The sequence below is a fragment of the Salvelinus alpinus genome, chromosome 15 (genome assembly GCF_045679555.1).
Source record: "Salvelinus alpinus chromosome 15, SLU_Salpinus.1, whole genome shotgun sequence".
Classification (NCBI taxonomy): domain Eukaryota; kingdom Metazoa; phylum Chordata; class Actinopteri; order Salmoniformes; family Salmonidae; genus Salvelinus; species Salvelinus alpinus.
In genome coordinates, this window is record NC_092100.1 from 29,861,399 (window position 1) to 29,874,137 (window position 12,739).

General features: G+C 44.7%; 1 protein-coding gene across 2 annotated transcripts in view; it reads left to right on the forward strand.

The window, feature by feature from the left end:
- The first annotated feature begins 201 nt into the window (after window positions 1–201).
- Window positions 202–12,739, forward strand: part of edc4 (enhancer of mRNA decapping 4) — a 48,206-nt gene continuing 35,668 nt past the window's right edge. For both annotated transcript variants that reach the window (XM_071343278.1, XM_071343279.1), the window contains exons 1-4: window positions 202–419; window positions 1,288–1,432; window positions 1,847–1,958; window positions 3,856–3,955. In XM_071343278.1, the coding sequence (XP_071199379.1) occupies window positions 332–419; window positions 1,288–1,432; window positions 1,847–1,958; window positions 3,856–3,955 (445 nt within the window). In that variant the 5' untranslated portion in view covers window positions 202–331. The remainder of the gene's footprint in view (window positions 420–1,287; window positions 1,433–1,846; window positions 1,959–3,855; window positions 3,956–12,739) is intronic.

The following is a 12,739-nucleotide window of genomic DNA, read 5'->3' on the forward strand; positions in this document are numbered from 1 at the left end:
CATGCTGTTTTCTGTGTATGGAATCTGAATGTATTTTCTATGACATAGCATTATTTTATTAGTGCCGTGGAGGGTAGGAAATGCATGAACACCTAGTTTGTAGTGTTGGACAACGAACTATGTTAAAGAAGCCAGCCAGAATAATTGCACATTTTCGCCGTAATTATTAAAGTATACATGATCGGACTCTTATTTTGAAGCAATCCAAGAAAATCCGTGACCCAGAAGTGCTTAGTTATACTTGCCTGCTTCACAAAACTGACAGCATAGAACGAAAATATAAATAATTTCGCTCCCCTCTGACGAATCCGTTTCCCCCTATCCCTTACCTATGGCTTCAAATTCAAACATAGATATAGAGGGTGCAACCCAGCATCTTCGTGACATATTAAAGTTGGATAGACCCGGGAACAACGTAGGTAAGTTTACCGGGAATGAAAAGGTGGATAAGGGCTTTTAGGCCGCATTACAAGCTAACGTTACCTAGCCTTCTACCTAACTAACGTTAGCATGCTAGCAAACGTTAGGTATGGACGCTGCAAAATGCAAACTAGCTAAGCGTGTTCACATTTGTAGCTAGCTAGTTTACGTTAATTACGTGTGAAAATGTGGCTTAAGATAGTTAGCTTACGTTCGCTAATTTACAACTTGCGAACCTATTGGTTAGCTGGACTGCTAGCTAGGCTAGTTTAGTTAGCGAACTGACAAAGGTTGCTCGCAGTAACTAGTTAGATATTTTAACTAACTTACATCATTTTAACGTTAGTGTTTATTTAGCATGTTGCACCACGGCTAGCTAGCAAAACCATTCAAGTTAACGTTAGTTAGGTAATTAGCTACAAAACAAAGTAGCTTACAACGTTAAAGGATGTTGGCTAACTAACATTACTAACTGACTTACAGGTTGGCTGTTTGCTTGTTTGGTAGTTAGTAATGCAACGTTCGTTATCAAACTTGCGTACTATGCATAGCTTGCTAGCTGGTTGGCATTTGGAAGTGAGCAAATGCTACCTACCACATAAGGTTAATTAATTAATGATGAGTAACTGGCTAGGTAGGTAACGTTAACTAAATAATTAGGCAGCAGGTACCAAATCATACCGCATGAGGTTGCCTAGTTTCTTTGGAAGCGATGAAATATCAGTCTTCGAAGTTCAACATTAAGAATGGGTTTTCTGGTGGCACAAGATTCCCCTTCTCTGTCAAACGCATACTTTAAAAAAAATAGGGCTTCAAGATATCTTCGTTTGGTGATATCCAGTTACTCACAGGTGGTTGTTTTCGTAGACGCATCTCCATGTGAGAACCAAAGAAAAACATCTTTCAATGGCGAATTGAATGGACTTCTACCGGGAGCTGGCAACAGGTCAACCATGGATGAATCCACAGGCCGTAATTCGGAGAACATGAACGCCCAAGAGTGCCAGATAATGTAAGTAATAATGTTACCTCTACTTTATTCTGTTGTATTTTTTTCTGCCTGCACAGATTTCTCAGCTATTGAAATTCACATTTGGTGTGCTGTGAAAATAATTTGGGTTGAAACCAATGTCCGCCCCTCCACCATATTGAGCACAACCTTACCCTAAACCTGTACCCTACCCTAAACCGGGTTGGTATCCTGTCCCTTACTCTAAACTGGGTTCGTATCTCCCCCCACCCCTCTGGCTTTGTTCATGTTGTTTAGTCTTAGTTTACGCCTGTTTTCTTTTCTTTATACAATTGTAAAGTGACGTTGGGACCTTGCTAAGTGCTACAAGTCCCATTGATTAATAATGTTCCATCTAGATCTTTTAAGGAGATCAAGTACCCAGTTTGGAAACCTTGTATTTGGTTTCTTTACCAGCTGCCTCTCTGGGGATGATGGCTCCACTTGCATTCCCATCACATCAAGCAATGTTGAAATTGTGGCCAGTCGAGACTCAAGCATTGACAGCAAGGCCCGTGGCAGCAACAAGGTAAGACTTTAAGGATTAAAGACCCAGTACAGTCAAAATTCAGTTTTTCATGTGTTTTGTATCATATTTGTACAATAGCTGATGAGTGTCTACATGTTAATGTTTTTTAAATGTATCTAAATTGTAAAGTGTTTTTGTCAATAATGTATTTTTCATTGTGTCAGATCCCAGTAAGACTAGCTGTTGCTAATGGGGATAATAATAAATATCAAAATTACAAATCAGACAGTCCTAGCAATTTTAGCATGAGAAATGTTTTGCTAAATCGATTTTTGTACAATAATTTCTGACAATTTTAAATGGAAAACTATTACACTAAGTTACACTACATGACCAAAAGTATGTGGACACCACCTCGTCGAACATCTCATTACAAAATCATAGGAATTAATATGGAGTTGGTCCCCCCCTTTGTTACTGTAACTGCCTACACAGTTCTGGGAAGGCTTTCCACTAGATGTTGGGACATTGCTGCTGGGACTGGTTTCCGTTCAGCCACGAGCATTAGTGAGATTGGGCGATTAGGCCTGGTTCGCAGTCGGCATTCCAATTCATCCCAAAGGTGTTTGATGGGGTTGAGGTTAGGGCTCTGTCTAGGCCAGTCAAATTCTTCCATACCTATCTCGACAAACCATTTCCTTATGGACCTTGCTTTGTGCACGGGGACATTGTCATGCTGAAATAGGATTGGGCCTTCCCCAAACTACTGTTGCCACAAAGTTGGAAACACAGAATCGTCTACAATATCATTGTATGCTGTCGTCTTAAGATTTCCCTTCACTGGAACTAAGGGGCCTAGCCCGAACCATGAAAAACGCTCCGGACCATTATTCCTCCTCCACCAAACTTTACAGTTGTCACTATGCATTCGGGCAGGTAGCGCTCTCCTGGCATCCGCCAAACCCAGATTTGTCCATCGGACTGCCAGATGGTAAAGCGTGAGTCATCATTCCCGCGAATGTATTTCCACTGCTCCAGAGTCCAATGGTGCCGATTTTTTCACCACTCCAGCCGACTCTTGGCATTGCGTATGGTGATTGTAGGCGTGTGTGCAGCTGCTCCGCCATGGAAACCCATTTCATGAAGCTCCAGGCAAACAGTTTCTGTGCTGACGTTGCTTCTAGTCAGTTTGGAACTCGGTAGTGAGGGTTGCAGCCGAACTGAGACGATTTTTACGCGTTTCACCACACGGCAGTCCCGTTCTGTGCGCTTGTGTGGCGTACCACTCCGCGGCTGAGCCGTTTTTGCCCCTAGACGTTTCTACATACCAATAACAGTACTTAGTTGACCGGAACAACTCTAGCAGGGCAGAAATTTTACGAACTGACTTGTGGAAAGGTGGCATCCTATGACGGTTCCACGTTGAAAGTCACTGAGCTCTTCAGTACGAGCCATTCTACTGCCAATGTTTGTCAATGGAGGTCGCATGGCTGTGGGCTTATTTTATACACCTGTCAGCAACGGGTGTGGCTGAAATAGGCGAATCCACTAATTTGAATGGGTGTCCACATACCTTTGGCTTAGTGTACTTAATTGTTAGAGAAATTATTTCTTATTGAGAACTACTGCACTGGGCATTTAAACATTTTGTGTTCCCCGTTCTGTCCTTGAGAACATAGAAATACATCGGGCAGAAACACCAGGGTCACTACACATATTGACAGATGAAAACAATGGAAAGCTAGTTTTTTTTAGGCAACGGGTGGCTGTATCTCAAGTCCAGATATCGCTAGGTAGCTAAGCAATTCATTACAGAGCAGTCTACTGTGTAGAACTTACTATCATTGGTTGGATATCTGTAATGTTAACCTTATACACATTTTTTTTCTTGGCTAGTCGATGTTGCTCTCTGTAAATATGGGTCCCTAATTTTAACTCTTTCTCCTGTTCCATGCAGGTAAAAATCCAGCCTGTCGCCAAATACGACTGGGAGCACAAGCATTACTACGGCAACCTGATTGCAGTTTCTAACTCATACCTGGCGTATGCAATCCGAGGTGAGTGTGGAAACATATTACCATTTTATTTTGACAAATTTATGAGTCCTTTCCAGGCCAATGTCTGACATTCTGGAAGTCTAGTTGACTATTTATTTGGCTTAACCAGGCAGTGCAGCGATGGATTGCTGCGGTGTCAGCAGCAAACTTTATTAGCAGGAAATACACCCAAAATCAGTTTTGCCTCATTTAAGCACTTGTTCTGGTGAAACAGTAACAAGATTGATTACACAAAGGCTTACTTTGACCGTATGTTCCATGCCTTGGAAACCGCAAACGTGTCCTTTTGATTGGAAAAAATATACACTTTGATATATAAAAGTATGTGTACGCCCCTTCAAATGAGTGGATTCGGCTATTTCAGCCACACCCATTGCTGGCAGGTATATATAATCAAGCACACAGCCATGCAAACTCCATAGACAAACTGAAGAGCTCAGTGACTTTCAACGTGGCACTGTCATGGAATGCCACCTTTCCAACAAGTTAGTATGTCAAATTTCTGCCCTGCTAGAGCTGCGCCGGTCAACTGCAAGTGCTTTTATTGTGAAGTGGAAACGTCTAGGAGCAGCAACGGCTCAGCCGCAAAGTTAAATCAAATGGTATTTGTACATGCGCCGAATACAACATGTGTAGACCTTACAGTGAAATGCTTACTTAAAAGCCCTTAACTAACTATGCAGTTTGAAGAAAAATGTGTTTAAGTATTTACTCAAATAAACTGAGTTTAAAAAATCAAGAAAATAAAAAAATAACAAATGATTAGAGCAACAATTAAATTACAGTAACAAGGCTATATACAGGTGGTACCGGTACAGAGTCAATGTGTGGGGGCACAGGTTAGTCGAGATAATTGAGGTGGTAGGCCGCACAAGCTCACAGAAGGGGACTGCCGAGTGCTGTAGCACGTAAAGTTGTCTGTCCTCGGTTGCAGCACTCACGGAGTTCCAAACTGCCTCTGGAAGCAACATCAGCACAAGAACTGTTCGTCGGGAGCTTCATGAAATGGGTTTCCATGGCCGAGCAGCAGCTCACAAGCCTAAGATCACCACGCGCAATGTAAAGCGATGGGTGTAATAATGGTCTGGAGCTGTTTGTCGTCTAGGACCCGTAGTTCCAGTGAAGGGAAATCTTAACACTACAGCATACAATGACATTCTAGACGATTCTGTGCTTCCAGCTTTGGCAACAGTTTGGGGAAGGCCCTTTCCTGTTTCAGCATGACAATGCCCTCGTGCATAAAGCGAAGTCTGTACAAAAATGGTTTGTTGACTTTTTAGCCTACACAGAGTCCTGACCTTAACCCCATCAAATCAAATTTTATTGGTCACATACACATGGTTAGCAGATGTTAATCCGATTGTAGCGAAATGCTTGTGCTTCTAGTTCTGACCATGCAGTAATATCTAAAAAGTAATCTAACAATTTCACAGCAACTACCACTACCTTATACACACAAGTGTAAAGGGATGAATAAGAATATGTACATATAAATATATTGATGAGCGATGGCCGAACGGCATAGGCTAGATGGTATAGAGTACAGTATTTACATATGAGATGAGTAATGTAGGGTATGTAAACATTATATAAAGTGGCATTGTTTAAAGTGACTAGTGATACATTTATTACATCCCATTTTTAATTATTAAAGTGGCTAGATATTTGAGTCAGTATTTTGGCAGCAGACACTCAATGTTAGTGATGGCTGTACCTACTTACTAATCATCAAACATTTCGTAAAAATACACAGCATACACGAATCGAAAGACACAGATCCTGTGAATACAGACAATATTTCAGATTTTCTAAGTGTCTTACAGCGAAAACACAATAAATCGTTATATTAGCATAGCACATAGCACATAGCAGCCCAGCATTGATTCTAGCCAAAGTGAGCGATAAAAGTAAACATCGCCAAAATATATTAATTTTTTCACTAACCTTCTCAGAATTCTTCAGATGACACTCCTGTAACATCATATTACACAATCCATATAGAGTTTGATCGAAAATGTTTATATTTAGCCACCAAAATCATGGTTAGACAATGTGGAATGTAGCTCAGCTGGTCAGAAAAAGTCTGTGCGCCACTTAGACAGTGATCTACTCTTATACATAAATACTCATAAACGTGACTAAAAAATATAGGGTGGACAGGGATTGATAGACAATTTAATTCTTAATACAATCGCGGAATTACATTTTTTAAATTTTAACAGTCTGATGGCCTTGAGATAGGTGTTTTTCAGTCTCTCGGTCCCAGCGTTGATGCACCTGTACTGACCTCGCCTTCTGGATGATAGCGGGGGAACAGGCAGTGGCTCGGGTGGTTGTTGTCCTTGATGATCTTTTTGGCCTTCCTGTGACATCGGGTGCAGTAGGTGTCCTGGAGGGCCGGTAGTTTGCCATTGGTGATGCGTTGTGCAGACCTCACTACCCTCTGGAGAGCCTTGCGGTTGTGGGCGGAGCAGTTGCCGTACCAGGCGGTGATACAGCCCAACCGGATCATCTCGATTGTGCATCTGTAGAAGTTTGTGAGTGTTTTTGGTGACAAGCCAAATTTCTTCAGGCTCCTGAGGTTGAAGAGGTGCTGTTGCGCCTTCTTCACCACATTGTCTGTGTGGGTGGACCATTTCAGTTTGTCCGTGATGTGTACGCAGAGGAACTTAAAACTTTCCACTTTCCCCACTACTGTCCCGTCGATGTGGATAGGGGGGTGCTCCCTCTGCTGTTTCCTGAAGTCCACGATCATCTCCTTTGTTTTGTTGAAGTTGCGTGTGAGGTTATTTTCCTGACACCACACTCCGAGGGCCCTCACCCTCTCCCTGTAGGCCATCTCGTTGTTGTTGGTAATCAAGCCTACCACTGTAGTGTCGTCTGCAAACTTGATGATTGAGTTGGAGACGTGCATGGCCACACAGTCATGGTTGTACAGGGACTACAGGAGAGGGCTGAGAACGCACCCTTGTTGGGCTCCGGTGTTGAGGATCAGCGGGGTAGAGATGTTGTTTCCTACCCTCCCTACCTGGGGGCGGCCCGTCAAAGTCCAGGACCGAGTTGCACAGGGCCGGGTCGAGCCCCAGGGTCTCGAGCTTAATGACGAGTTTGGAGGGTACTATGGTGTTAAATGCAGAGCTGTAGTCGATGAACAGCATTCTTACATAGATATTCCTCTTGTCCAGACGGGTTAGGGCAGTGTGATTGTGTCGTCTGTGGACCTATTGGGGTGTTAATCAAATTGGAGTGGCTCTAGGTTGTCAGGTAGGGTGGAGGTGATATGATCCTTGACTAGTCTCTCAAAGCACTTCATGATGACGGAGGTGAGTGTTACGTGGCGATAGTCGTTTAGCTCAGTTACCTTAGCTTTCTTGGGAACAGGAACAATGGTGGCCCTCTTGAAGCATGTGGGAACAGCAGACTATGATAGGGATTGATTGAATATGTCTGTAAACGCAGCCAGCTGGTCTGCGCAAGCTCGAGGACGCGGCTAGGGATGCCGTCTGGGCTGGCAGCCTTGCGAGGGTTAACGCTTAAATGTTTCACTCTCGTTGGCTGCGGAGAAGGAGGGTCTGCAGGCTTTGGTAGCGGACCTTGTCGGTGGCACTGTTTTGTCCTCAAAGCGAGCAAATAAGTTGTTAGGTTGTCTGGGAGCAAGACATCGTGCTCCGTGATGGGGCTGGTTTTGTTTTTGTAGTCCGTGATTGACTGTAGACCCTGCCACATACCTCTCGTGTCTGAGCCGTTGAATTGCGACTCTACTTTGTGTCTATACTGACGCTTAGCTTGTTTGATTTCCTTGCGGAGGGAATAGCTACACTGTTTGTATTCGGTCATGTTTCCGGTCGCCTTGCCCTGATTTAAAAGCAGTGGTTCACGCTTTCAGTTTTGTGTGAAATGCTGTCATCAATCCACGGTGTCTGGTTGGGGAAGGTTTTAATTGTCACCGTGGGTACAACATCACCGATGCACTTGTTAATTAACTCGCTCACCGAATCAGCGTATACATCAATGTTGTTCGATGCTATCCGGAACATATCCCAGTCCACGTGATCGAAGCAATCTTGAAGCGTGGAATCCGATTGGTCGGACCAGCGTTGAACAGACCTGAGCACAGGCGTTTCCTGTTTTAGTTTCTGTCTATAGGCTGGGAGCAACAAAATGGAGTCGTGGTCAGATTTGCCGAAAGGAGGGCGAGGGAGGGCTTTGTATGCATCGCGGAAGTTAGAATAACAATGATCCAGGGTTTTGCCAGCCCAGGTCGCGCATTAGATATGCTGATACAATTTGGGGAGCCTTGTTTTCAGATTAGCCTTGTTAAAATCCCCAGCTACAATAAATGCACCCTCAGGATATGTGGTTTCCAGTTTGCATGGAGTCCAATGAAGTTCTTTCAGGGCCGTCAAGGTGTCTGCTTGGGTGGGATGTACACCACTGTAATTATAATCGAAGAGAATTCTCTTGGTAGATAATGCGGTCGGCATTTGATTGTAAGGAATTTTAGGTTAGGTGAACAAAAGGACTTGAGTTCCTGTATGTTATGATCACACCACGACTCGTTAATCATAAGGCATACACACCCTTCTTACCAGAGAGATGTTTGTTTCTGTCAGCGTGATGCTTGAAGAAACCAGGTGGCTACCGACTCTGATAACGTATCCTGAGTGAGCCATGTTTCCGTGAAACAAAGAAAGTTACAATCTCTGTCTCTCTGGAAGGCAACCCTTGCTCGGATTTCTTCTACCTTGTTGTCAAGAGACTGGACATTGGCTAGTAGTATACTCGGGCACGTTGCCCAACACTCCCGTCAATGGAGCCTGACCAGAAGACCGTTCCTTCTGCGGCACCGTTGTTTTGGGTTGCCTGCTGGGATCTGATCCATTGGCCTGGGTGGTGGACCAATCAGAGGATCCGCTTCGGGAAAGTCGTATTCCTGGTCGTAATGTTGGTCGTAAAGTTGACGTTGCTCTTATATCCAATAGTTCCTCCCGGCTGTATGTAATAAGACATAAGGTTTCCTGGGGAAACAGTGTAACATGCTGACCAGACCGGACACGTCGCCTGCGCGAGCGTCGCAAAAGAAATGTCGAAATCCATGTTATTAAATTATTGCACCCACACTGCTCGCGCGCGCCACCGAGCGTCTGCGTTGCCAAGGGCTAAAATAGAAGTCATTCCTATTTCTGACGCAGATCGCGCTGAAAGTCCTGCCTCTCCCATCTCCTCATTGGTTTATAGAAGCAGGTACCCACGTGCCATCTCCTCATTGGTTATACCCACGTGGGTGATTGAAAGACGAAATGTTTTGCCGGTTGTCGTGGTAAAAGTGTAGATGCCGATCACCATATAATTTCAAAGATGAAAAAGCCTGGAAGGAGGAGAGATAACTAGAAATGATTCGGTTGGCCGTTTTATGTGTGGATTAATTGTCGGAGTAGAAGACCATGTGCATTTCAGGTAAAATAGCTCAATGTTAATATCCCAGGACAAATTAGCTAGCAACAGCAAGCTAGCTAAATAGGACACATTAGCTTTATGTTTGATGCTTTTCGACCTGTCCCCAAATTAATTTAATTGGTTCAGAGTTTGTTGTGATATTTTAACCTGCGTGTCGTGATCGCGTTTGCTGTAGGGGAACAAAAGAAATGTATGCACAATGGCGCATGCGCGTAGCCGGTTTGGGTTCCGTGTAAGAAATAATACATAAAAAAACAAAATACTGCATAGTTTCCTAAGAACGCGATGCGAGGCGGCCATCTCTGTCTGCGCCGAAGCCTTTGTAGTATCTATCTGGGGTGTACTTTTGAGATGAATTGGAACGCCAGGCCTAATTGCCCGACGTCAGTAACCGACGTCACGAATGCTCAATTTTGTAATATCTAGTGGAAAGCCTTCCCAGAAGAGTGGAGGCTGTTAAAGCAGCAAAGGGGGACCAACTACGTATTAATGCCCATGATTTTGGGAATGAGATGTTCGCCAAGCAGGTGTCCACATACTTTTGGTAATGTAGTGTAGCTTTCTGCTAGCCAAAAAAGCTGCAAAAAAATAGCATGGTGTTGCCAAGGTTACAGGAACATGCATTTCTCAAATCAAATCAAATCAAAATTTATTAGTCACATACACATGGTTAGCAGATGTTAATGCGAGTGTAGCGAAATGCTTGTGCTTCTAGTTCCGACAATGCAGTAATAACCAACAGTAATCTAACCTAACAATTCCACACTACTACCTTACACACACACACAAGTGTAAGGGATAAAGAATATGTACATAAAGATATATGGATGAGTGGTGGTACAGAACGGCATGGCAGATGCAGTAGATGGTATAGAGTACGGTATATACATATGAGATGAGTACTGTAGGGTATGTAAACATAAAGTGGCATAGTTTAAAGTGGCTAGTGGTACATGTATTGCATAAAGATGGCAAGATGCAGTAGATGATATAGAGTACAGTATATATACATATGAGATGGGTAATGTAGGGTATGTAAACATTGTATTAAGTGGCATTGCTTAAAGTGGCTAGTGGTACATTTTTACATAATTTCCATCAATTCCCATTTTTAAAGTGGCTGGAGTTGAGTCAGTATGTTGGCAGCGGCCGCTAAATGTTAGTGGTGGCTGTTTAACAGTCTGATGGCCTTGAGATAGAAGCTGTTTTTCAGTCTCTCGGTCCCTGCTTTGATGCACCTGTACTGACCTCGCCTTCTGGATGATAGCGGGGTGAACAGGCAGTGGCTTGGGTGGTTGTTGTCCTTGATGATCTTTATGGCCTTCCTGTGACATCGGGTGGTGTAGGTGTCCTGGAGGGCAGGTAGTTTGCCCCTGGTGATGCGTTCTGCAGACCTCACTACCCTCTGGAGAGCCTTACGGTTGTGGGCGGAGCAGTTGCCGTACCAGGCGGTGATACAGCCCGACAGGATGCTCTCGATTGTGCATCTGTAGAAGTTTGTGAGTGCTTTTGGTGACAAGCCGAATTTCTTCAGCCTCCTGAGGTTGAAGAGGCGCTGCTGCGCCTTCTTCACAACGCTGTCTGTGTGGGTGGACCAGTTCAGTTTGTCCGTGATGTGTACACCGAGGAACTTAAAACTTTCCACCTTCTCCACTACTGACCCGTCGATGTGGATAGGGGGGTGCTCCCTCTGCTGTTTCCTGAAGTCCACAATCATCTCCTTTGTTTTGTTGACGTTGAGTATGAGGTTATTTTCCTGACACCACACTCCGAGGGCCCTCACCTCCTCCCTGTAGGCCGTCTCGTCGTTGTTGGTGATCAAGCCTACCACTGTAGTGTCATCCGCAAACTTGATGATTGAGTTGGAGGCGTGCATGGCCACGCAGTCGTGGGTGAACAGGGAGTACAGGAGAGGGCTCAGAACGCACCCTTGTGGGGCCCCAGTGTTGAGGATCAGCGGGGTGGAGATGTTGTTACCTACCCTCACCACCTGGGGGCGGTCCGTCAGGAAGTCCAGGACCCAGTTGCACAGGGCGGGGTCGAGACCCAGGGTCTCGAGCTTGATGACGAGTTTGGAGGGTACTATGGTGTTAAATGCTGAGCTGTAATCGATGAACAGCATTCTCACATGGGTATTCCTCTTGTCCAGATGGGTTAGGGCAGTGTGCAGTGTGGTTGCGATTGCGTCGTCTGTGGACCTATTGGGTCGGTAAGCAAATTGGAGTGGGTCTAGGGTGTCCGGTAGGGTGGAGGTGATATGGTCCTTGACTAGTCTCTCAAAGCACTTCATGATGACGGAAGTGAGTGCTACGGGGCGGTAGTCGTTTAGCTCAGTTACCTTAGCTTTCTTGGGAACAGGAACAATGGTGGCCCTCTTGAAGCATGTGGGAACAGCAGACTGGGATAAGGATTGATTGAATATGTCCGTAAACACACCAGCCAGCTGGTCTGCGCATGCTCTGAGGACGCGGCTGGGAATGCCGTCTGGGCCTGCAGCCTTGCGAGGGTTAACACGTTTAAATGTTTTACTCACCTCGGCTGCAGTGAAGGAGAGCCCGCAGGTTTTGGTAGGGGGCCGTGTCAGTGGCACTGTATTGTCCTCAAAGCGGGCAAAAAAGTTGTTTAGCCTGTCTGGGAGCAAGACATCCTGGTCCTCGACGGGGCTGGTCCAGGATTCGGTGGATTCGAAATAATTAGATTTAATTTATTTTTGCTTTTGTCTATGTAACTTAGGGATGGGCTATGTCCTATCGCTATCATGTCCACAAAAGATTGTGATATACGTTGCTATTGCCCCTAGTTGGCCACCCCCCCCCCAAAAAAATTGTTACAAAATTAAGACTGTCTAAAGCGTGAAATCGACTGCAACATCATGACGAAAGATAATGTTTCGGGAAAAACTGGGCAGAGGCTAAGTGCAGGCAATGGCAAATATTTTCCAGTGTTCCTTTCTGGTGGAGGAGCACAACCTGTGTGTGTCTTTGTGGCGCGCACATGATGGCAGTTGAGTGAGCATAAATTGAAGTAATGTGCTTTATTTTACCGTCAGACTGTCCCTCACCTCTCCCCCTCCGCAAAGGCTGACCAAAAAACAATGTTGCCAATTTAGCAACTTTGTCGCTATATTTATTGAGTTTTTCAGAACCCTCCTGCTAATTTTATTGGAAAGAGTCTAGTGACAAATTCAGCTACTTTCCAGGCTGCCTTTGAGTTTTGACACCTAGGGTTTCTTTGGTTTTTATAGCATTTAGTGACTTTTCCCACTCCGTTCTGCCGCAAACGAGTGAGAAAAGCTGTCTGGGCAACAGAAGTAACAGCAACGGCGCA